This window comes from Hypomesus transpacificus, chromosome 4, assembly GCF_021917145.1.
Source record: "Hypomesus transpacificus isolate Combined female chromosome 4, fHypTra1, whole genome shotgun sequence".
In the NCBI taxonomy this organism is placed as follows: Eukaryota; Metazoa; Chordata; class Actinopteri; order Osmeriformes; family Osmeridae; genus Hypomesus; species Hypomesus transpacificus.
In genome coordinates, this window is record NC_061063.1 from 375,610 (window position 1) to 402,073 (window position 26,464).

Genomic DNA, 26,464 nt, shown 5'->3' on the forward strand with positions numbered 1-26,464 from the left:
TATTATCGTTGTGGTTTATTGTTGCTCAGTTACACATGGTGGACCAGTGAGAACATCAGTAGAGATCATGTGACACACCTTTGAGTGATTCAACCAGGAAGTAAGACACTGTTTTGTAAGACTAACGGTGCGTCCCAATATCAATGCTACCATACTATGTAGCTTTGAAGCATTTTGCCATGGTAAATAGTATTGTAGTATGGGTGTTGGTCAAGACCCTGGTCTCGTGAACTCCAACAGGCCTCAGGACTAATAGTAGACTAACAGACTTGGACGGGTATAAGAGAGATGGAGAAGCCCTGACACACATAGAAGACCAGGAGAAGCGGTGGCCATTTTGTTTAATCCTCTCCAGTACTCTCAATCACCATGTGACTGAGGTGCGTCAACATGTTTGTGGTACATCAACAAACACCTCGGAAGACTGCTGTGCCAGGAGTCTGGTTCCTGTTGCACTGAGGATCACCCGTGGAAACCCCTATGTCACGACTACCGTTTCCGTGACGATCCCACACAGCATAACATGGCAACCGTCCCCATGGCAACCTTGTAAGTTGTTTTTCTTGTGAGGAGTTCATCTCCATTAGTTAGTTAGCGTTACAGCACTATAAGACGCAAAACACATGACGTGGTTAATGTTTAAGCTTATGTATATAGAGACTTGTGGAAGTTTAATATTATTCAGACTATTTACAAGATCATATTATGGTATACATTATAGATCGGCTGTGACCAACACATCTACACGGGACATATCACTGTCACAGATAACAGCAACATGGAGTATCATTATAGAGTATAAATATATAGTTGCTACATAATATAGTAGAGTATATTTCTGAAAAATAAAATCAGCACTCCAGACAGTGTTACACACTCCAGATATCGCCCACTCTCACACACATCAATCTAGAGCCAATAAGAACACAAATTAACAGTGGACACACTAATTGGAACAAATTCAGGAAGCCAACGAATCCTGATTCAACACTGATTCGTCCAGGGACGCTGCTCATTGATTGGACACTGGCCCGGCGATGCTGTCTATCGGTTGGTGAGGTCAGTGACAAGCTGTTCACTGGTTGGCCAAAGCCAGAGTGAAGTCAAGAGGTGAGCCAGGGTCGGTCAGGACCTCAGTTGTTGCAGTCTAGAATGCCGTCAGCATGTTCTAGAAGGTTGTTTTGTCGACGTTGATTGGACGAAGATCAATATATATCTGTGACATGACGCTCTGATTGGTGTCCAGGTGACCCAGGTGTAAGAACCTGCACTACTCTGTAATAAGATAGTGATTGGTGTCGTCACCCCGCCCCCCCCCCCCCCCCCCGCCGAAAAAAGCATCTACTTATTTTACTACTGTAGCCATGGCAATCTCATATGGCGTGACCAGGCCAGCGTCCTCATGGCAACCCTGTACGTTGTGAGGAATTCTCCTGTTAGTATTGCACTGCTATAACATGCCTGTCAACCCTGTCTGGACCAGACCACCGTCATGGTCAGTTGTATTGCTGTGAGGGCTGGAGGTCAAGGAAGGTTCTAGAAACCGTGGCCCAGCGAAGCAGACGACAGACCTCCTTCTTCTTCTTCCTGTCTCTCAACAGTCAGCCAGACCGTCGGATCAGTCCACGGACGTTAGGCCGCAACTCTCTATTGTTGGGAAGGTTCTGGAACTCCCACATCTGTATTCTGTTCTTCCTGTTCTACACTGGTTACCGATGAAGAACTGAGAGTCAGCCCCCCGCTCAGACAAACCTCGTCTTGGATGAAGGAGCCATAAAGCTTGATTGTTAGCACAACGCTAGCTGTCCAACATAATCCCAATGGTGTGCATTAGCATAATGCTAGCTGTGCAACATAGGCCTACTCCCAATAGTGAATGTTAACACAATGCCTGCTGTGTACAAATATCCCAATGGTGTATGTTAGCCCAATGCTAGCTGCATAGCAGAATCCCAATGGTAAATGTTAACACAATACTTTCTGTGCAAAAAGATACCAATGGTGCATATTAGCCCAATGTTAGCTGCATAAAAAGATCCCTATGACTTCAATAGCACAATACTAGCTCAGTAGCAGAATCCCTGCGGTGTATCTTAGCACAATGCTAGCTATGCAAAAATATACCAATGGTGTGTGTTAGCACAATGCTAGCTGTCCAGCAGGTTGTTTACATTGAATGTTAGCAGAAGGCTAATATTCTGTACAGGATCCCTATGGTAAATGTTAGCCTGACTGCTAGCTGAAGCCGAGTTTCCCTGTGGGGTGAGTGTGCAGACAGTTAAGACAGACCAGCGTGGGACAAAACACTGCACCACTTTAAGAGTCCATCATCACGTTCCCCCTCCCTCCATCCTTCCCTCTGTCTCTCTCCACCATCGTCTCCCTCTCTCTGACTCCTACTCGAACGCCCAGATCTCGATATCCTGCAGGACAAAGTCCTCTTTCTGGGACAGACGCGGGTTCCCGAAGGTCTTGCAGGGGTTGCTGCGTCCATGATACAGGTCTCCATCCAGCCAAAGACCAAACTCCCCCCTGCAGAGACCAGCAGAGACACTGAACTTTAGACTGTTCTGTTTGATACTTAATTGGTCCGATTTATCCGCTGTGCGTGTGTGTGTGTGTGTGTGTTACTCACCCTCCCCCTCCGAATGCCAAGGAGTCCACATCTCCCTTCAAGAAAAACATGTTGTCTCCAGTCCACTTAAACACCTGAAAAAACACACACACACACACACATTCAGGAGTAGATCCCAGACAGGCTAGTGCTGGATGGTTAAATAAGTATGTTTAGGGTTTTAAGCGTTTGAAAAGAAATGTAAAGTCTTGACCTAGACTACATGATGTCAGCGGAGAATCTCCATCTAAAACGATTCAGGTCCGTTCACACCAAGGATGGTAACGAGAACTATAACAATAACTATAATGTTGTTGTCTTTCATTTCACATCCGCAGGCACTTTAAATTCGGATGGATTCTGATTGGTTGTCAGTGTTTTATCGTTCATCAGATGGTAGTGATCCCACCGATAACGTTCCGCTATGTAGTTGTCGTAATCGTTGCGGTGTGGACTCTGCTATTGTTTTAAATAAAGAACGATTCTTGAAACAGTATCTTTATAGCTATAGCTATCATTCCTGGTGTGGGCGGGCCTTTAGCGTTTGCACAAGTGATGATTTAGCAGAAAAGCTATGAGGGTTGGTGTTTAGGGGCGTGTGGATGCTGTTGCTAGGCACCTCATACTCCGGGCAGAACGTGAACAGGAATGTCTCCCCAGTGCCATAGAAACTATCGCTCACTTTGAAGGGCTCGGACGCCAGCGCTCCAAACAGCTGGGGAGAGACAGAGACCGTTGCAGAGAGAGACCGTTACCGAAAGAGACCGGTACATAGAGGTACTGTTACATAAATAGACCGTTACAGAGAGAGATACTGTTACACAAATAGTTACAGAGAGAGAGAACGTTACCGAAAGAGAGACAGAGACCTAGAGAGAGAGACTATAACAGAGAAAGAGGTAGAGAGACCTAGAGAAGGCGAGAGAGAGACAGTTAAAGATAAAAAAAACGGACAGAAAGAGACAGAGACCCCCCCCCCACCTGTCCGTCGCTGTCCTTGATCACCATGAGGACGGGGGTGTCCTGCCCCCGCATGGTGCGGTACAGACTCTTGATGCTCATGCCGTGTTTGGAGGAGCTGAACGCCAGCTTCCAGGGGTAGCCAATCGTACGCGGGGGGAGGTTCTTAGCCAGCTGCGGGGAAGGGGGGGGCGGCAGAGAGAGCACTCAGTAGGGTTAAGGTCATCACGTTAGGTATCACAACACACACGCCCAGAGGAAGTGTTGGAGGACAGGGCATGTTCACTCCTGCTCTGCCTGCAGGGGTGTGCGCGCGCGTGCACATGTAGATGACTATATGCGTCTGTGTGTGTCTGTGTACAGTATTTGTGCTTACTCCACCTATGTGTGTCAGGTCCCTCTAGTGGCTAGTATCCTTGGAGGGCTTCATTAAGGTACAGATCATTAACCCAACACACACACTTCAATGTCGGCAGAGAACAGCCAGCTGCTTGACTGCTACCATCTCCCAGTGGATCATGTACTAGATACGGTACTGTAGTATTAGAAATGCAGATACTGTACTATAGCATTAGATATACTGTAATACTGTAGATATAGTACAGTATTAGGTACTATAAGACAGTGGTCACCAACCCTGGTCCTCAGGGACCCCCTGTCCTGCACGTTTGAGATGTTTCCCTGCTCCAACACACCTGATTCAAATGAATGGGTTGTTATCTAGTTATGCAGAAGTCTGTTAACGACCATTCATTTGAATCAGGTGTGTTGGAGCAGAGACCCCTCTAAAACAGGCAGGACAGGGTGCCCTGAGGACCAGATTTGGGAACTACTGCTATAAGATTTAAATCCATGATTTCTTTCATACATACATTTATGTATGAACAGCAACATCTCCATGTGGATTTGAGTTCCAGTACAGCAGGAAGTGTTGTGTTCTGTGGTGTGTGCTGTGTCATGCTGGTTCCGTGTTCTGTCTTGCATGTTATGAGTTCTGCCTTGTGTGTACTGTGTTCCATGTTCTAAGTTATTTGTGTTCCGTGTTCTATGTCCCGTGTTCCATGTCCTGTGTGATCCATGTCCTATATTCTGCGAGTTCCGTGTTCTCTATCCCGCGTTCTATGATCCATGTTTTCATGTGTTCCAGTGTTCTACCTTCTCAATGTGCTCTGGCTGGAGCAGGTCGCTGGGTTCATTCAAACTGGGACGGAACACTTCTGACTCCACATCAGTTCTTACTGTCGGGCCCAGCTTGGAGTTCACCACCTCCTTGGTGGTGATCTGATCGGAGAACAGGGACAAGTTAGAGGAGAGGAGGAGCAGGAGTACAGAAGAGAAGAGAGAGAGTAGAGGTTTAGAGGTGTAGAGAAGAGTTCAAAGGAGAGGAAGTGTAGAGGACATGAGTGTAGGAGAGGAGGGTAGAGGAGAGGAGGATAGAGGAATGTAGGAGAGGAGGGGAGAAGAGGATAGAGGAATGTAGGAGGGTAGAGGAGGGTAGAGGAGAGGAGGATAAAGGAATGTAAGGGAGGAGGGTAGAGGAGAGGAGGGTAGAGGAATGTAGGAGAGGAGGGTAGAGGAATGTAGGAGAGGAGGGTGGAGGAGAGGAGGGGAGAGGAATATAGGAGAGGAGAGGAGGGTAGAGGAATGTAGGAGAGGAGGGTAGAGGAGAAGACGGTAGAGGAATGTAGGAGAGGAGGGTAGAGGAATGTAGGAGAGGAGGGTAGAGGAGAGGAGGGTAGAGGAATGTAGGAGAGGAGGGTAAAGGAATGTAGGAGAGGAGGGTAGAGGAAAGGAGGGTAGAGGAATGTAGGAGAGGAGGGTAAAGGAATGTAGGAGAGGAGGGTAGAGGAGAGGACCGTAGGAGAGGAGGGTGGAGGAGGGTAGGAGAGGAGGTTCAGAGAACAGAGGTGTAGCTGACACGGATAAGCAGCATGCTCGTCTCCAGACTGAAGTCACTCAGAGTCAGCACAAAGAGGAGCATGGGAGAGCAGCACTAGCACTGCAACCAGTTAGGGCTAAATCAGGCCAGACCAGGCTAAATCTGGCTCAGTTTAGCCCCAACTACAGGGATACCTATCCAGGTGGGGGATCGGTCAAATTCAATTCTAAGTCGCTCTCAGCTTTGGGTGTCTATAACTAAAGAGAAGGAAGTTCTCCTGGTTAAACAGGAAGTAAGGACAGGCCTTTAGGTTCAGAGAGAGATAGAGAGGGAATTAGAAGTGAATTTGACCCCATAGTCTGATGACTGGAAGCTGGGTATGCAGTTCTGTTCTGGTTTGAGGGGAGAGCTTAGGAACTGGACACATCCAAGAGGTCTCAGACTGAGGGAGGGAGAAAGTAACAGCACCCAACAGCAAATATCCAAGATCTCTCTGACAGACAGGCAGGCCGGTCTAGCGTCTCTGGTAGACAGACCACAGGGTCCTGGCCCTGGCAGGTCATACAGATCTTGAGGAGGTATTCTGCCCTCCCAAGCAGTAGGTAGGGGACTGCTCTGAGTTGAACGGAGAAAAAGGCCTACAAAGTGTTTGGTTTGGGTTGACTTTTGAGGTTACAGCTGATAGCCGCCCCTCTATGCTCTCCAAAACACAATTGAGGCATAAGGGTCTACCACGTCAAAGCAAGAATTTGCTTTGCTTGGAAGGGCAGTATTATTATGCTTGTGGAAGCTCTTGGATGTTTGCGCCACACTCATGCAGGTGGACCAGAGGACGCTGGGATTAGTAGGAGGTCAGGCACCAGGAGGACTCTGGGTAATGGAGTCGATTATTAAAGGCGGGAGAACGTTGGCTGAAGAATGTAGGCGACCGATTGGATACGATCGTTCTAGTGTAATGTTTGAGTGTGTTCAGTCCATCCCCTCCAGAAAGTATTCATTGACTTCAGCGAACACTGTCCTGCTATACAGTCCATCCCTCCTTCAATCCCTCCTTCATCCATCCATCCATCCATCCCCACTGTACTGGAATTTGTACAGGGGATGGAAAGCAGAAAATCCCACCATCTCATATCGCATCTCGGGGCTTCCCCCAGACAGACACCTACGCTGCCTCTACTAGGAAGAGAGGGAGAGAGGCGTGGGGGGAGGGAAGGTGGGTGGCAAACCAATTCAACAAGGCTCTATTCGACTCTCGTTCGTCGTGCCAATAAAGCTCATTTGAAATGAATCTGGAACTTCAAATGCTCCGAATGCCCAAAAGAGACTGGCCTGGTCTGACACCACCTAAGCTAAACCCCCGCACACTTGGAGATAGTGCTGCAGAGTGGAGATGGGTTCTGGGTAGAAGTCAAGGGTCAGGGGCACCTGGAGGCGTTTGCAGAGCGAGCGAAGGTCCTCGCTGTTTAACGCATCGATCCTCCTCTGGTACTCCAACGAAGACACTACCTGAGGGGGCGGAGACAGGAACTACATCACACCCTTTCGGGCCAATCACACGGTTATAGAGGAGGGGGACGGAGAGATGGATTGACCAATTTGGAGGTCAAAGGGACGTGACTGAAGACAGGACAGTCCAATCACATGGTCATAGAGGAGGGGCAGAGAGAGGGCTTGGCCGATCCCGAGTTCACAGAGGAGGCTCAACCAATCAGGAGGTCACAGGGCCATGACTGAAGACGAGACAGTCAAATCACAAGGTCACAGAGAAGGGCCAGAGAGTTGGGTTGACCAGTCACAAGGTTGTAGCACCAGCATCTCTCTGAGAACAGGGAGCTAACTCTACCCTGGGAGCTCTGAATGGCAGGAATGTTGAGGATGGGAGAGGAGGGATGAGAGGTGGAGAGTCACCAGGTCTACTAACCTAGAGACCACTCTGGTCCATATTCTGAAGCTAGTATTTCAAACCGCATACAACACGAAACACCTAGTTTGTGCACGGGTGATTCTGAATTTCCTTTCTTTTCAAAAGCCATGACTTGGTTTTCTGTTTTTGATATTCTAAACATCACGACAGAAGAGGGTTCACCTGATGGAGCTACAAACCAAGCCTCATAATCAAAGACTGGGTCAAAGACGATCTCTTAAATACTCAGCTGAGCAAATAAAGATGTCTGTCTCATAAGGGGCGGACAGTGTATCAAACCAACGGAATTTTGGGGGGAACGTTTATTTTCAAAGCTGTTATCCAAAGTGACAGAGGGGAACTTCTGAACCTGCAGATCTGCTCATCCATCCTAATCAAAGGTTTGTCAGTTGATGCTTTCCCAGCAGGGGCGTGGTTAGGGGAGGTTAGTCCTGCTTGGAGTGATCCTGCTTGAAATGTGGGGGTTAGGAGATGCAGCCCATCAGCCGTATTAATAAGATATTAAAAGCTTGTTGGTGGCCTAGCTGGCTATGCGAGTCATAGGACCCAAAGTCTGTATAGAACCTAGCCCTACAACCAGGCTAGACCTGGGCTAAACCAGTACATAAATACAGAGCTAAACCAGGCCACACTTGGGCCATCTTGGGCTAAACCAGGTCTTACTAGCCACTGGGGGACCAAAGGCAGACTAGGGGATCCCATATTAATGTTAAATAACCTCGTAAAGTGAAGTTTTCATGTCATGGGACTTTTAACTAAAGGACTGAACCAGGCCAGACCTGGTTTTGCCCACACCTATGACATAGCATTGAGCAGCAATGCAGTGTTTGCTGTTTAATTTGACTAGATTTCTTAATCAGATCAGCAAGGTAAGTCAGAGAGAGAGAGAGAGAGAGAGACAGACACACACACAGAGAGAGACAGACAGACACAGAGAGAGAGAGATGGAGAGAGAGAGAGAGAGAGAGAGAGAGAGAGAGAGAGAGAGAGAGAGAGAGAGAGAGAGAGAGAGAGAGACCTCATAATGCCATGCCAGCGGTCGATTGATTCAAACACGCTAATAAAGTTATAATGTTGTCAAGTTTTCAACTGCGGGAGAAACATGTGATTCTATCTGTTCCATTAAAGGATTCAGGTCAAATTCAACACACTCAACGATAGCCTAGTCACAAATGTAGGACACGGCCACGGCTAATACTGGAAAACTGAACTTTGTCATTATATGCTCACACTCATCAAAATAACATTTAAACTTGGGCCCACAAACTTGCCTCACCAATAGGCTATAGTTCGTATTGTAACATCTTGAAAAAAGGCTGGCTTGGCGGTATCTCTATTTCTGTCTCTCTCTCTCTGACATTTTACCTATAGCGCAAACCCGATGACCCAATTACAACAACAACAAACGATACCCCAGCATCCATGGGACACCAACAACAAAGGACAGCCGACGGTAATGTCACCGGGGCGTTCCAGACAGACGGGTCTGTATCTCCAACCTACAACCGTTTTAGTTGCCATGGCACCGAGCAATCACTGAAGACACATTAACACCAGAATTAAACTATCAACTAAAATAAAAAAGTAGCCAAGAAGTCCGCTTTCATGCGAGATTACTGTACGTTCAGCGTTTGCAAACGTGACACCAAATGAAAATATCTCCCTGGCACATCCGCGCTGCCCTGGAACTTTATATTGCTGCCGCGCCGAGATTAGCAGGCGCAATGGGGTTATTTTTGGGGAGTGCGCCTCCCCCTCAAGCTGAAAGAATGCAACTAGCTACAACAGGTCTTGCCAAGCAGTTGTCTCTGAAATTCAGCGCAAGTATCAAAATGATCCTCTATATACCCAACCAATGTAGGCTAAGATGGGAGTCTAGTGTCTTGCACAATTAATTTAAATTGTCTATAAAGTCGAGTCTGTTGTATTCGCGAAGAAAGATTACCCACAGCCAACCATCGACTGTGTTTAGAAAAAGCGATTCGCTTCTTAATTTAAACATTCGAGTCCATCGAATAGATTATTCTGGAAGTATTTCCAAACAAACGAGACAAAACAACCGACGACAACAAATGTATCTCAAGTTTGTTACTTTGTCGCAATTGGAACAGTAAAAGTGTAAACATGCATACCACAAAGCTGTACTTGGGCGCGAGATGTGTCGCTTCTTTGACGCGTCTGGAAAACAACATATTCAGCATCCTCGTTTGTTTTAAGAACACTTTTCAGGATATAGGCTGCAACAAAGTTTTGCTATCTCGTCATGCACTCTGCCGTATAATACTTTAACAGAGCTGCAACCATGTCTCTCAACATTAGAAGCGTTGAGTGGGCGAACTATCTTTGAAAGGTTGGCCTAGTGAGCCGAGGCGAAGCCAATAAGATTTGTTAACAAGGTAAACGTATTTTCTGATTGGTCATTTATCCTTGAGGACGGGTCCTCTTGCCTCGGACGGCCAGTGGCTTGACATATTTATAACTGGAATATTGCTTGTTGAGGAATATATTTTATCCACTTTTCATCCCCACTTAACCGCCGTATTAGTGGGATATATCCACGTACACAACACCGAATATATATTTTTCTTCTTAAAATTACACCAATACAGTTTGAAATTACGGTCACATTTTGCGTTATAAATAACATTTTACAGACACGCACGCACACACAAACAGAGAGAGAGAGAGAGAGAGAGATGTGTAAAACAAGATAAACACGAGACATTACAGTACATACCGTTCACCTGTGTCCCCTCAAACAGAGAAAATATGTCATTTTAAAACAGAAACAAACTGGAACAAAGATTTAACACTGGTAGACAGCACACACTCAACTCAATGCACACACACAGAGTAAGGACACATTTAACACACTAGCCTACGAATCAATTGTTTTAAAATATATTTTTATAATTTTGAAAGAGAGATTGTTCATAAGTGTAGATGAGGATACACAGTTAACATTTTTAAACTATGTCTATTTTTACATGGACACAGTTTGTCGGTGTAGCTTACTAAGAAAATGCCTCAGAAATTGGTGTCTTTTCTGTATTCTTTAACAAATACAAATATATTTTCAATTTAACAAGCACTAATATATTTTCAGCAAATTCAAGATTAAGTAAAACCCAGTCCCCACCAGTGACACCATCTTGTTTCATGACTGGTCTATTTTTATCCATTCTCCAATCATGTTCACTTCACATACAGTGTGTAAACAAGTAAACCACTTTAAGTTGGGATTTTCCAGGTGAAAACAACTCAAGTTTCAATCAATTCCCTGAATTCCCTGATAAGTGAGCCTGACAGTGCACTCTTGTTCGGTTGTCTAAACCAAGTTATTGAAGAAGGATGTTTGGACCACAGTTCACGTCGATCACAGTACCGTGACAACAATTAGACACCCTCCAGCCCCAGAGACACGGCAAGCGGTTAGTCAAGGTTCTGTCTTAAGAGCGTCTGTACGTAAGCACGGAGGATTTGAATATCAGTAACTACAACCTGTCACATCTGCTGACTGGATCAGATCATTCCACAGCATGTGAGGCTGGTGTTACGTACGAGTCCAGATAATCCCTTTTTTTGTTTCTGATTTGAGTTGTGTTGTTGATTTTGTTGGTGGTTTATAGGTGCAGTGGTCATTAGATCCCCTGTGGGCATTTCGTGTGTCAGCTAAAAATTGATATATGTCCCCAATAGATACTGTATATGTCCCCAATAGATACTGTATATGTCCCCAATAGATACTGTATATGTCCCCAATAGATACTGTAAATGTCCCCAATAGATACTGTATATGTCCCCAATATATACTGTTTATTATTTATTTAATCCAAAACCATAAATCACCACAGAAAACACGTTTTTGTATTTTATATATATATATATAAAGATTACTGTATATGGCCTAGGTTTCTTACCTCCCAGTCTTTGGAGGTGATGTCTGGAACCGGGGGTTCGTCAGAGCCCATTTCCACCTGGCGGTTCTTCTTGACCACCACAAAGCCAGGTTCCCGCGGCCCCTCCCCGACCTCCTCCCCATACATTTCTGGACTCCACTGGACGAAGAACCCGTACAGGTGGTCCGACCTGCGGACACAGCACCAGGTACCACAGAAGAAAACACAGCTCAGAGGACAGGGATTGATCCTCAGAGGACAGGAAGTGACATACTCACAGGTTCTCCCCCCCCCCCACAGTATATACAGTCCAGTAAACCAAGGCACATACAGAGAGACCTGAGTGATTTCAGAATGTCACCCATTCTCAAGCTGTCACACGAGTGAGTTTTGACGTGAGTGAGTTTTGACGGATACTGTCACCCTTGACGGATACACCCACCCTTCTCCTTAACGTAGAGAGGGAGAGAGAGAGAGAGAGAGAGAGAGAGAGAGAGAGAAAGGGGAAAGAGAGGGAGAAAGAGAGGATGAAGATTGAGAGAGAGACATAGAGAGAGAAAAGGAGAGAGAAAGATAGAAAGGGACAGACAGTGGAATCATTGTGTCAAAGAAGGAGAAAACATCTGCTCATCCACCCCTGCCTCCCCCGTTCTTCACTTTTCCTTCCTTCCTTCCTTCCTTCCTTCCTTCCTTCCTTCCTTCCTTCCTTCCTTCCTTCCTTCCTTCCTTCCTTCCTTCCTTCCTTCTTTCCTTCTTTCCTTCTTTCCTTCTTTCCTTCTTTCCTTCCTTCCTTCCTTCCTTCCTTCCTTCCTTCCTTCCTTCCTTCCTTCCTTCCTTCCCCCTCCCCCCCCCCCTCCCCCTCTCCCTCCCTCTCCCTCCCTCTCTTTCTCTCTCTCTCTCTCTCTCTCTCTCTCTCTCTCTCTCTCTCTCTAACTCTCTCTCTCTCTCCCCCTCCCCCTTGATGACACACTAAAGGGAGTTCTAACAGAATGAGAGACTCAGGTTGTTAGGGCACATTAGGCTGATTTACTGTCCCCGATTAAACATACAATCCAGCACTCACAGCAACACTAATGAGGTTACACAGAGAACTTGTCATGCCAATCACACACAAACACAGACATGCACCAGACGCACACACACATCATGCACGTGTGCACACACAAATGCATACACATAAATGTACACACTAATGCACATTCATGATTTAAAGGACACGCAGAATAGTTAAGACCATGAAAGCTTTCCTTGTTTCAAGTCTGAAGCCCATGGTCTCAGCCTGTAAATCCAGCTGACTGAGCACTCGCCTCACCCCCACCCACACCCTCCCCTCCACCCACACCTCTACCATCACCTTTACTCTTTACCTCTACTACACCTCTACCCTCAAACACATGTGAGTGTGTTTGTGTGTGTGTAGATATATACAGTATATATGTGTGTGTGCGTTTGTGTGTGCACGTAGACATGTACAGTACCAGTCCGAAGTTTGGACACATTTTCCCACAGGAAATTTCCCAACGTGTCCAAACTTTGGACTGGTACTGTATATATGTGTGTATGTGTGAACCTGCCCAGCCTCACCTGTCGGGGGGGAAGGCAAACCAGTACTCGTGCTTCTTGCGGTCCCTCTGAGCGTACTGGTGCATGGAGGCGTTGGCCTGGGACAGGAAGGTTCTCCTCATTGGCCGGCCCACACGCAGACACAGGAACCTGAGGCCCTGGGGCCTCCTCCTGTCCTTGGGGACCGATGGGGCTGGGAGGGAGGGGGGTGGGGGGGGTGTACAGGAGGAGGGGGGGGGGGTGGGGGGTACAGGAGGAGGGAGGGCAAGGGAGGGGCAGTTTATGTAATTCAACATCTGGTCATGTGTGGTCACAGCTAAGGACACAGACTAGGCTAAATTCGAATTCTGTACACTGACAACATGATCAAGTTGATCAGCTACGCAGCTCTCTCATAGGGTATTCACACGTTTACCTCTGCATCGCTTTGCTTACATGATATCAAATCTCTGTAACTGAGAACTAAGTTGGAAGTTACGCGCAGCAAGCTAGCTAGTTACGTTCGTTAGCTATTAGCGTCCTTGTTTGTAGATTCTTTTTTACAATAAACATATGAAAGTGCCATGGCTAAGATGGCTATGTTTTTGTTTAAATGTCGGTAATCATACAAAAATATATTATACAGCACTGGGGCGATTAGAAACAGCAACAAAAAAAAATGTGTTTCTATATGGGGACCGTTGATTGGTTGGCTTAATTTCCCAACTTTTTTTGCCCCCAAATCTGACACTCTCTGTTGCCCTTCAGTGCCCCTTGGCTCCACCCCAATTTACATTTTAATTGACAATGCATTGCAACTTGCCACGCCGCTGCGTATGTGAATGCCCTATTGCTTTACCTTGTCCTGCTCCCGGCCTCTCATGAGTGGCTGGGGCAGCCTCTATGACTGTCAGCTGATCCGTATCCTCCTGCTCATTGGTCGACTGCGTTGTGTGGCTCTTCCAAAGCTTTCTGAGTTCCTCCAGGCCTGATTGTGATTCCTGGTTCTGAACACCTTCCTGGTTCTGGTCCCCAGTCTGGCTCTGGTTCTGGTCCTGGGTTTGGTCCTTCTCTTGGTTCTGGTCCCTTTTCTGGTTCTGGGTCTGGACCCCAGACTGGTTTTGTTTCTTAGCTTCTATACTGTCTGATGCTTGTGACTCTGGTGTGATGTGAGACTTGGCCTCCCCCTCACCTGCTCCAGTGCTAGTAGTCTGCTCCCCCCTCCCCACCGAAGGCTCCCCCTGCTGGGCTAGGCAGTCTGTTGTGGACCCCTCTCTCCTGGAGGCCTCGTCAGAGCCTAGGGCTTGCCTGGGCGTGTGGCTGGGGCTGAGGGCATCTGGAGCGGGGGTAGTGGTGCTGGAGGGGGGGTCGGCCTGGTTGATGGTCTGGACGGACTCGGAGGAGGCTCCGGAGGACCTGAGGCGGCGGAGTTTGTCGGAGGATGGGTCGGGGTCGTCTCGGACGGGCGAGATCTCCGACTCGGTGAAGACGTCCTCGGAGAGCGAGGCCTCGGTGCTGCGCGGCGCCGTGCTGGCGCTGTCGTTCCCAGCGTCCTTTGCGCGTTGTGCAGCGTCCTCCAGGTTGCTACGGGCGGCCCTCCTCATCTGGCTGGGCTCTGGGGCCGATGCGGGCAACTCCAGATCTCTGAAGGAACACAGACACACACACAAATATGCACACACAGACATACACACAAACACACACAGGATATAAAGTGACACTTTAACAGCGGCAAAGCCAGAAGCAGGCTCCGGTGTGTGGACATACACACAGTCACACACACACACCTCCACTACAGGTCACAGGCATCAGGGGTCACACAGAGGTCAGGGGTCACACGGGGGTCGCCAGGAGACTTACGGGGGGACAAACTCCTTGATCCTGGCGTCGGTGACCTCGGTGCACATGGCTGCGGACAGCAGCTCGTCCAGGGGACACATAATGCCGTACTCCGCACAGCCACTCTGCTGCACCAACACATCCGCCTTGTGGGGGTCAAACATGATGTTGCTGGGGGTGACCAGGAGCACGCCGCTGACCACACCCTGGACAATAAGCAAACACATGTTATGAATGCTGTCCATCTAGGGTTCTCAAAACACAATCAATGATTTCCACAAGCTGGTATATGATAACCGGTAATATACCTTCATTAATAAGACTGCATAATTACCCATAATTCAAAGCAAGGGATTATTGTGTCCCTCACACCATGACTGGGAAATGTGTCTGTATTGATCTTTACCCTGGCTTGACAATACAATAGATGAGGTCTCATCACCTGATGAGGTACAGCTTTTCACACCTAGCTAACCAGTATAAAAATAGCTGACCGGTGCTAGCTATAGCAACTAGTATACAGCTAGCTGACTGATGCTACCTACAGTAACCAGTATACAGCTAGCTGACTGGTATACAGCTAACCGACGAGTGTACGTGTTAGCTGACTGGTGCTAGCTGACCGGTACGCTCTAGTGATATCTTGGAGGGACACACCTTGCCGTCAGTGATGTACTTGCAGTTGATCTTGAGAAACTTTTCAGTGAGGGCCTCCTCCTCCTCAGATGTGGACGACACCACCCTGACAGGGCGGGGCTGGGCTGGGGCATCCCGCCGCTGGGACGCCTCGCCGTCCTGGATGTCAATCAAACAGATGAGAGGGTGAATGGACGAATTAGCTGTCAGTCAGCCAGCCAGCTAGCCAACCAGCCAACCAGCCAGCTAACTGGCCGGTCAGTAAGCCATCCTTCCAGTCGGTCAGCCAGTCAGTGAACATGCCAGCCAGTCAGTCAATCAATCAGTCAGGCTAATTTCAGGCACCTGACCTGGTAGAGATGGTATGAGAGGAACAACATGTAGGGCGGACTGTTTCTCACCAAGCAGAACTGTGTTCAGAACATGACATCAACGTTCCACATTATTCTAGTACTTATGAGTCTGAGTGTGTGTTCATGTATGACTGTACTGTATTATTGCAATGGCACACATACTGTAATATTAGGCGTACTAAATGTATGACATGGTTGTATGTGCCTGAGAGGGAGTTTCATATCAGTAGATGTGTGTCTGTGTTTAGATGTGTGTATGATATGTGTGTGTCTGTGATATGTACTGTATGTATGTGAGTGTGTTTGTGTATGATATGTGTGTTTGAAATATGTGCGTGTGTGATGTGTGTGTATGTATGTGTGTGTGTGTAGTAGATGAATCACTGAGGAAGTGTAGAGCCCCCTGGTGACCTGACAGATCTCAAGACCATCTGGAGGTGTGTGTGTGACGGTGATGTATGTGTGTGCATGTGTGTATGATGTCTGAGTGTGTGTGTGTCTGCAGGTTACCTGGCCCAGCCTAGAGACTCAGCACTGATCTCGGTGACACAGCACCAACCTGACAACCGGCCAGCCACACTGGTCAATGATCCAGCCAGTCAGTCAGACTGCAAGTCAGCCAGTCAGTCAGCAAAAGCCAGTCATCCAGTCATTCATGCAGCTAACCAGCCATTCAATCAGCCAGCACACTGACCAGTCAACAAGTTAACTAGCCAGTAGGTTAACCAGCGGGCAAGTTAGATTACTGGCCTGTTAGTAAAAAAAATGGTTGAAGCAGAGATCAATGGAGATGTGTGGGAGGTTTGTTGACAACTCTACTGCCTCCCAGTGGTTAAACTTATACACTGCAGCTCAAGACACAGCTCAACCAATCACAGCAGTTTGTTTTGTCAAGAAAGCAAGTTAGGCGACAATACCAGGTAAGTTAACTCTCCAGCCGGCACACAATGTTGCAGCAACTTACTGGCAATGTTGCAACAAAGTTGGGTTTGTAACCCCCTGATGGGTCTGTACTGTCTGCATGTTTCACTCTTTTGTGTTTCACATATTTATCACTCTTTCCTTCTCTCCTTCCTCTGTTTTCTTTCCCTTCTCTTCTTTCTCTCGTTCTCTTTATCCACCTCCCTTTCTCCCTCCCTCTCTCTTTCACTCGCCTTCTCGCCATCAGTGTCCCTTTCTGTCTCTCCCCCTATCTCTAATTTCTTTCTCTCTCTCGCTGTTCTACCCTCCCTCTTCCTTTCTCTCTCTCCATCCCTCTTTATCTCTCCGCTTTCTATCTGTCTCTCCATCTGTACATTCCTCTTCCGTTCTCCCTCGCCATCTCTCCATTTCTCTTCCCTTCTCTCTCGCTTTCCATCCCTCGCCCTTTCTCTCTTTTCAAACCTCTCCTTTTCCCTCGCTCTCTCTCCCTCTCTCCTTACTGACCCCACTGCATTCTCTAGCCCAGCGCCTCAAGCTCTCATATTAGGAGCCAATTAGCTTCTGGCATTAGCGAAGACACACAGTAGCTATCACTCAACACACACACACACAAAGCAAATATCGCACACACAACACAACACAACACACATGAAACACTCCCACACAGTATCTATCACGCACACAACACACAACACACACACAAGCAGTGTCTATCACACACAGAACACACTCACCCAGCACTCCCACACAGTAGCTATCACATACACAACACACTCATACAACACACATACAGTATCTATCACACCAATCCACAGTGTTGCTTCTTACAGCCCTGCCTAATACCTGACAGCACCACCAACGAGCAGAAGGATCTTTTGCTGCCTTATTGAATGTTCCTTTCTCTGGGTGAATAATTGCTCTTCCCCTGGAGGGTGGAAGTGTGTGTGTGTGTGTGAGAGAGAGAGAGTGTGTTGATGTGTCATGTTTGCGTGTGATTGAAAGTGAGTGCGTGTATGCAAGTGTGTGTGCGTGTCAGTGCATGTGTGAATGAGAGTGTGTGTCTCACCCTCTCTCTCAACCTATACCGCTGGATTGGACTTGATGTGATTGTTTGTGTGTTTATTATTGTTGTTGTTTTGTGTGCATGTTGTTGGTAAGGCTTGGTGTAGGGGAAAGGAGATTTAGTGACAGTGGGATTGTGGGTAATGTAGTGTGAGGAAGTACCTTGGCCTGCTCAGTGTCGGAGGATGTGGGGGAGAGAGGGCTGACAGGACTGAGCGAAGGAGAGCTCTCAGGACTGGAGACATAGTTTGGGTCTGGAACATACAGCACCTGCAAGCACACAGTAGCACAACCATTATTTGTGTGCGTGTGCCTGTTTATGTGTTGTGTGTCCTGTATGTGTGTGTGTGCCTGTTTATGTGTTGCGTGTGTGGGTGTGTGTCCTACCTTCCCAGGAACGACAGCTCGGGAGAACAGCTTGTTGAGCTGAACCAGCTCGTTAGGAGTCGTGTCAAACTTGAGTGCGATGCTGTTCAGAGTGTCCCGAGACTCCACCTAAACCATGGATACACACACACACACGCACACACACACACACCCACCCAAGCACACACACACACACAGACACAACTTAACTTCAACCTCAAGGGTAAACCTGGAAAACCACTGATGTGAGTGACACAGTCATCTGAGAGAAGAGGAGAAGAGAAAGGAGACAATGAGAGGAGGAGAGGTAAGGAGGTGAGCAGAGGAGAAGTGAGTGGCCGGGGAGGAGAGGAGAGAGGAGGGAATTCTTCACCATGTATTGACCTCCTGTCCCATTAGCCAATCAGAACAGTCCCAGGGGGATGTCACCTTAGACCAAGGCTCAAATGACCAGGTGATCAATCTCCCCCCTCCTGCGCCCATTACCTCCATGTAGCCAGCTGGAGGGCTGCTCCCTCCCTCCCTCCCTCACCCTCCCAACCCCCTCCACATGCACAGTAGCTGCTGTAAGTGGACCTGTAACATATAGACTACTAGATCCTCTGACAGCATAGCCACTAATCCATACAGAACCCTATCCCCCTTAGAACCCCACTGATGAAACAGCCATGTCCCTCAGAACCACATTGTTCACACAAAGCCCAGAGCACTATCCTCCCTCATCTATGCTAGTGATGGCTCGTCGAACGATTCGTTTCTTTTGAACGAATCCTTAATATGGCTCAGGGGTAAGTGGGATTCATTTTGTTGTGGTCGTGCTCGCTTCGCTGTCCCAGATTGTGAACTGTCTTTGCATCGTTTGTTTATTTTCCGCGTTACTGCTTGCGTAGGCTCCGAATAGGGGACAGAATTGTAGTTCATCCATCAACTGGGTCTTCTGGTCACATGACAAGCGAACGTCAGACACAGACCAGAAGACCCAGGTCACTGCTGGTTTCCTGATATCAACTACCATTCATCTGATTTGACTGCATTTCTTTACGACAAATAGCGATAGTAGATGTGTTCGGGGAATGAGTGTTGAATATTGAACATTGTGAGCAGATGACCAAAATGAAAAAGATCAGTCCTGAAGTCAGTAAAATCTTTCCACCATTGATCCGTCCTACAGTCCCTGCTATGGACCAAACACAGGCTGACTAGAATAAGGATGGGCAGGGATCCCGATTGGCTGTGTGGGGTTTAAGTGGTCTGGTCTGCTTCTGTGATAGGACGATCTTCCGCTAGTCATCCATTCCTCTGTGCTTGGTTAGCCTGGCTGTCACCAGGGAGCATGGGGAGGGAGGGTCATCTGAAGAGCAGGAATGTGATCTCTCTATTTCTATCCTCCTTTTCCCCATCCGTTTCCCCTTACCCTTCTCTCCCCCCCCCCTCTCTCTCTCTGTCTCTCTCTGTCTTTCTCTATCTCTCTCTCTCCCACCCTCTCTCACCCTCTCACTCTTTCTCTCTCTCCCCTCATCTCACTCTTTTTCTCTCCCTCCCTCACACTTCCTCTCTTTCACTCCTACTCCCTCTCTCGCTTTCTCTCTCACTCCATCTCTCTCTTTCTCTTTGTGTTTCTCGCTCGCTGTGGAATCAATGATGATGCATTCTAGAGGAAGGGTCATAGAATGCCGAACCAGCTCACACACACACACACACACACACACACAGGTGAGGCCTGTGAGTCACATTAATATTATCAATCAATACAATACCAAGCCATCTTCCACACATAAGGAGGGAGAGAAAGGGTCTACAGAGATAGGGATGAAGGGATGGAGGAAAGAGACAGTGGCATGGAAAGACAAAGAGAGAGGGAAAAAGGAAGGAGAGAGAGGAAGGGAGGGAGGTAGGGAGAGAGAGAGAGAGAGAGAGAGAGAGAGAGAGAGAGAGAGAGAGAGAGAGATGGAAGCATATGTACACATACCGTAAGCAGCTGTATCGCCCCACAGCATGTAAACAGAGACCACATGGACGGAGAGAGAGGGGGAGAGAGAGGGGAGCGAGAGAGAACAGGACACGGGAGGCAGAAAGAGAAAGAGGACAGAGGAAACGGAATTGAGAGAGACCGGAGAGAGGACAGAGAGAGGACAGAGAGAGAGATATCGTCCATGACGGGAGGACTCACAGAATATTCCGTGGTTCCGCGTGGTCTCTGGAAGGACATGCGGCGGACATCCCTGGCGTCTGTCTTCTTCTTCTGGCCCGCGTCTGGAAGCACACGAGCCCGCGTTACACTCACAGCCCGGCGCTCTCGACGCCTCATCCTGCTAGCAACGGCTGCCGGGAGCCCGGAGCATGTGACCACAGAAGCTAACAGCGCTAACCAGGCTAGCACTAACAGATGGTCTCTCTGGCTAGCTGCATCACACTGCTGCCTCTCCCTCTCTCTCAGTTTCTCTGACTGTCGCACTCTCTCTCTATCTGTTCCTGCTTCTTTCTCTCTCTGTACTCCTACCTCTCTCTCTTCCTCTGGTTCTCTGGCTCTTGCCCTGCTGAGCCCCTTCTCTCCCTGTTTCTCTCCCAAACCCTCTCTCCCTTCCTCTATCTCTCTCTTTCTATCTACCTCTCTCACTCCCTTCCCCCCTCTCTCTCTCTCTCTTTCTTGCTCTCTCTCCCTCTCTCTCTCTTTCTCTCTCTCTCTCTCTCTCTCTCTCTCTCTCTCTCTCTCTCTCTCTCTCTGTCTCTCTCTCTCTCTGTCTGTCTACTTGACTGTCAGTCTGTCCTTCTGTCTACTAGTCTGTCAATGTAAAGTGTTTTAGTGTTTTAAATCTGTCTTTAATCTAGCTATCTTCCCACATGCTCCTGTCCCTTTAACACACGTCTCTGCTCCCTGTCTCTCTCTCTCTCCATCTATCCCTTCCCCTACCCCTCTCTCTCTCTCTTTCCCTCGCTCACTCACTCTGTCCCTCCCTCTCTGTCTCTCTCTCTCTCTCTGTCTCTCTCTCTCTCTCTCTCTCTCTCTCTCTCTCTCTCTCTCTCTCCCCCTCTCTCTCTGACTCAATGTCCACCCAGTCTACCTCTCCCATCTCCCACCATCCCTCTCTCTCTCTCTCTCTCTCTCTCTCTCTCTCTCTCTCTCTCTCTCTCTCTCTCTCTCTCTCTCTCACCTCCTTGCCCTCCCCCCCTTCTTTCTTTCTTCCCCACCTTCTCTTAGTTGTTGCTGACGTCAATATGGGCATTGTGCGTATTACTAAGTGCTGATACCCCAGGGTGTTCTGGGTTTTGTAGGCCAATCCTCTGGGGTATTCTGGGTAATGTAGGCTCATCCTCTAGGGTGGTGGGGTCTGGTTTTGTTAATAATTGGGATGTCAACTTCATAACAGGTGCCCCTGAAGAAAACATCATCAGGACAAACAAGTTGCGTGAACATATATGTGTGTACATATCTGTGTATATGTGTGTGTTGATGTGTGAATGTTGTGTGTATACGTGTATGTTTTTGTGTGTGTATGTGTGTATAAATGTGTGTTTATGTGTGAATGTTGTGTGTGTGTATGTGTATGTTTGTGTGTGTTGCAGCACCTAAAAGTGTCATCCCTGTGGTACTGTCTCTCTGCCGAGCCAAGCATGGTAAGTGACCTATTGTTGCTATGGGGAAGTGGTTGGTGGTTGCTATGAGGAAGTAGTTGCTGGTTGCTACAAGGAAGTAGTGACTGTGAGTGGCTGTATAATCTTGTTGGACACACCAAGGAAACTAGTCACCTATCAGCCAACACCTGTAAATGTTCAAATGAAAAGTCAGTCCGGTACACTAAACGTTAGTTTGAAAGGCTTTCGATAGAAGAGTCTGTCAAATAACTACGTTATAAATACATTATAAAAGGGAGTCAGGTGGCTTAGCGGGTAGAGCACAAGGCTAGTAATCTGAAGGTTGCCAGTTCGATTCCTGGCCGGTGCACATGACGTTGTGTCAAGGCACTTCACCCTACTTGCCTCGGGGGAAAATGTCCCTGTACTCGCTGTAAGTGTGCTAAATGACTAAATGTAAATAAATAAGATGCATTACCTACACTTCCCCACCAGGTGATTAGAGCAGCATCCCTCCTTGTGTCTGCTATCCAGCCATGCTCCTGTGTTCTGAATGATACATGAACCCAGTCCCTGTGTGGAGACGTGAGGACACCAGGACCAGGACTCTGCTGTCTGCCAGGAGAACTCCAGCTAGTTTTGTCTCTGGGGGCAACCCATAGGTTCCGGGACTTCGAGAACCTTCATTCATGATTCTGGACATGCAGCCATGAGACACACACCAAGGCAGCACACAAGCACACTCACAGGTTGGTTTTGCTATCTTTGTGGGAACTCAAAATTGGAGGGGACCATTGCAAGTCCTGAGTTCCCAAACCCTAAACCTGTTAAACACATCAACAATTATAAACTGTCATTCCACTCTTACAGGGCCTCGGTAACTTAGACAACATGTTTATAGGTTTTTTTTTTTTTTACTGATCCTACCTTCCAAAATCATACCTATTGTATCCTTAAACAAGACACACACACACACACACACACACACACAAACAAAGAGACAATCTTTGCAGTCAGCAATCTAGCACAATGTTTTGTAAGATGTATGGTGTTTGAGGTACAGTGGACCAGCATAGCTACAGTAGCCTGACATTGTCATACTCATAATTCTAGTCAGAATATGAGTCTGAAAACTCTCCGTTGGGCTGTGACTATGTGTCAACCGAGCTCGTAAAACAAATGCCTCTTTGCTCAATTGGATAGACCTACAACTAATCAGAGCAACGTAATATGTTGTTTGTTGAAAACGAATTCAACCCAAGTGCTCTTTGGTGACGTTGTTGATTACGTTACTGTTGATCATCTGTCCATCATCGTATAAAGCCCGCTCTGACAATTTCATTGGTCCGAACAGCTCCTGTTCGGATATCGTTTTTCCGCAATCGAGCCCCTCCAGACCCAACTTCCCGACCACATTTTTTTGTGGGCGGGGATAAGTTGGGCTGGCAGCCAGGCTATAGCTACAGTACTGTTAAAGGTGGAATAGCTGTGTCCCGATAAACCTTGTTTGTGAATTTGCCAGATGTTACATTTAGTCATTTAGCAGACGCTCTTATCCAGAGCGACTTACAGTAAGTACAGGGACATTCCCCCCGAGGCAAGTGGGTGAAGTGCCTTGCCCGAGGACACAACGTCATTTGGCACGGCGGGGAATCTATCCGGCAACCTTCTGATTACTACCCCGACTCCCTCACCGCTCAGCCATCTGACTCCAGATGTTATATCATAGCTGAGATATTTATCTTGCACCGTTCCTGCTAGCTGTGATGTGATGCCTCCACTGTCACAAGATACACCATTCCTGGACTCTGAACACCAAAACTCTGTTCAAACTGTGCATGTCTGATCCTCGATCTTCAACTGTAATCTATATGGACCTTGTGCACGTGGATTTGGATGAAAGCGGCTGCTGAATGAAGTCATGTCTGGGTGAAGTGGTCCATGTGAGAGAGTCAGGCTGTGGGGGAGTGTCCTGCCAGGGCAGGAGAGCAGGCCAGGAAGACAGGGAGAGAGACCACAGGATGACAGGAAACACAGCAGCTACTCTCCCTCCATCCGTCGACACCCTCCCTCCCTCCCTTTCCTCATCCCTGCCTTACTGCCTCCTTTGAGCCTTTCACCCCTCCATCATTCGCTTCTCCCTCCCTCCCCTCTTGTCTACGTACCTCCCTTCATCCTCGCCAGCTCTCCTCCCCTTCCCTCCTCCGGTCCCTCTTCTCTCCTTTCCCTCCATCCTCCCTCCCTCCTTCCCCTCTATCCCCTCCTTTCTCCTCTCCTTCCCTGCGGTCTTCCTTTGCAGTCTATCCTGGCACACACACACACACAAACACACGCCCTGATCTCCTCCTCTCCTCCCCCAGTGCATCCACCACACACACACACGCGCACACACTACCTCAGAGCTCTATTCTTAGTAGCTCCCTGACTCCCCTGGTGCTGGTAGCAGGTTATGCAGTTATGATGACACAGGGCACCAGATGTCTCTGTTCCACAGAGCCAAGGGGCCAGAAGAGGAGGACGTCAGGGAGGGTAGCCCCCTTCCCCTCCCCTCACCCTCAACCCCCGACCTACCCCTAAACACCTCCCACCCTCGACACCTCCTACCTTCACCCTACCCTCTCAACACATGGTAAGACCACATAAGACCATGTATGACCATGTAAGATCACATAAGACCATGTATTACCATATTGAGATTTTGTAAGCCCTTATAAGACCATATAATATATTATGTTTTATATTATATATATATATATATATATATATATATAAATCATCTTGTAAGGACATATAATACCATGTCTACCATGTGAGATCTTGTAAGACCAAGACCATATAGAATGAAAGACCATGTCATTCCATATTATATAAGATCTTATAAGAACATATTAGACCACATGACAGGGCCCGGATACAGTTCCCAGGTCACATGGTCTGGCAGGGAGAGGAACTGCAGCAGTGTAACAGGAAGTGAGATATGTTTCCAGACTTCCTGAAATTGGGGGTGTGTGCCAGAGGGAAGCAGGGAATGGACAGTCATTCATTTTGGTGTGTGTGTCCTTCTGCCTGTCTTCCTGCCTGCCTGTCTTCCTGCCTGCCTGTCTTCCTGCCTGCCTGTCTTCCTGCCCGCCTGTCTTCCTGCCTGCCTGTCTTCCTGCCTGCCTGTCTCTCTGTCTCAAAGCTTGCTTAACCTGCCTGCCTGTATCTGTCTCTCTGTCTATCTACGTGCACATAATGTTTTAACTTATAACTATATTAATATATTCTGCATCAGTTGTTGCATGGAACATACTAAAATGTGGATAGTTTGCACTGTGGATGGTCAATACAGACAATTTCCTTGACTGACCACCGAAATACTGCTAGAACAAAGTACTTCTGACTCACACGATCTTGTGGAACCCCCCATACTTCTATCACAATTCCAACCCTGGCTAGAACAGCTGTCAATAATTTAGCGAGCTGACCATTTTGAGGATAAATGAACATAATAGGGCTTCATAAATAGAATGCAATCAGAATACCGTGAGACGCACTCCTTCACCAGTTCAAGAACTCTAGGCTCTTTCTCGAGCATTTACGTGACAGTCATCACTCTGTTTCATAGTAATGATTTTAACTCTAACACAAAATGTCGGGTAGACCTTCTGCTGAATACATTTATCAAATCGTATGATTTTGTACGCTTAATGTTTATCCACATGAGCAGTTTGGCTTGTGGCCAGGAGCCCAAACATAGTCGAGTTCAGTACATGCATGCCTGTGCAAAGTGCCACCAAATTGAGCCCCACTCTTAAACACAGTGACTATAAACCGGTAAATGGTCTGGAAGGAACGATACCTGATACCTGTTCTCCAGGTGGAACTAAGGTTCTAGTTAATACCATATGGAGCAGAGTTGAAGGAGTCAGATGGCTAAGCGGTTAGGAATCGGACTAGTAATCTGAAGGTTGCCAGATCGATTCCCGGCCGTGGCAAATGACGTTGTGTCCTTGGGCAAGGCATTTCACCCTACTTGCCTCGGGGGGAATGTCCCTGTGCTTACTGTAAGTCGCTCTGCATAAGAGCGTCTGCTAAATGACTAAATGTAAATGAAGGAGCAAGAGAGAAGATGATGGATTGAGGAAGAAAAAAATGGAGAGGGGGAGAAGGAGAGAGAGCATCATGTGACATCATTAAAAGAGAAAGAATATAAAATGGGAAGAGTGAGAGAGAGAGGGAGAGAAGAGGAGCGAAGAGAGAGTGAGAAGGTTCCCGCTGAGTGTCAGTACATTAGTTCCTGTTGTCTGCTCGTGTCACTTCCTGCTGCTCATCTAAGGCCACCCAAGGCCAGATGATTGAACTTCCTGTCATCTGGAGATGCCATGTCGTTCTGATACACCTTGGATTCCCCCCCCCCCTGTTTTCTCTCTAAACGCCTGTCAGCCTCTCTCTCTCTCTGAGAGCGAGAGAAAGAAAGAGAGGGTGGGAGAGAGAGGGGGAGGGGGAGAGGGACAGAGAGAATGAGAATGTGTGTGTGTGTGGCTGTGTTCTACTAGGACGCTACAGAGGCCCCTATGCCCGCCACACACACAACCTTGACTTCCCCTCAGGCCAATGGGACGGTACCTCGGTCTAATGGGAAGGCTTGGTAGTAGGAGGAGACCCAGGTTCACTCCCTGCTGGGCGGACTGGTTCGGGTGTGTCAGTGTGTGTGTGTGTGTTTTCAAACCCAGATGTGCACAGAGGGAACTCTACACACCTCTCATTTTGGGACCGTGTACACGTAACCCCACTCCTCCCCAGGACAAGGTTACGGTGCCCAGCTCCTCACCAATAGTGTTGCCTCGCTTGAGCTCGCCACGGCGTGGGTTGCTGCGGGGCTTCTGATTGGTGGTGTGGTTCGCCTCGGGCGTT

General features: G+C 47.8%; 1 protein-coding gene across 1 annotated transcript; it reads right to left on the reverse strand.

Annotated features, from left to right (window-relative positions):
- On the reverse strand, positions 1 to 26,464 carry LOC124467390 (oxidation resistance protein 1-like). The gene is made up of 15 exons (XM_047019667.1): positions 26,382 to 26,464; positions 20,166 to 20,248; positions 18,017 to 18,124; positions 17,792 to 17,899; positions 15,315 to 15,452; positions 14,679 to 14,863; positions 13,678 to 14,462; positions 12,861 to 13,032; positions 11,298 to 11,466; positions 6,879 to 6,959; positions 4,730 to 4,855; positions 3,596 to 3,748; positions 3,234 to 3,329; positions 2,636 to 2,709; positions 1 to 2,532 (listed from the first exon to the last, which is right to left on the reverse strand). Exons 2-15 carry the CDS (start codon positions 20,202 to 20,204, stop codon positions 2,397 to 2,399), a joined length of 2,370 nt encoding a protein of 789 aa, XP_046875623.1. The 5' UTR covers positions 20,205 to 20,248; positions 26,382 to 26,464; the 3' UTR covers positions 1 to 2,396.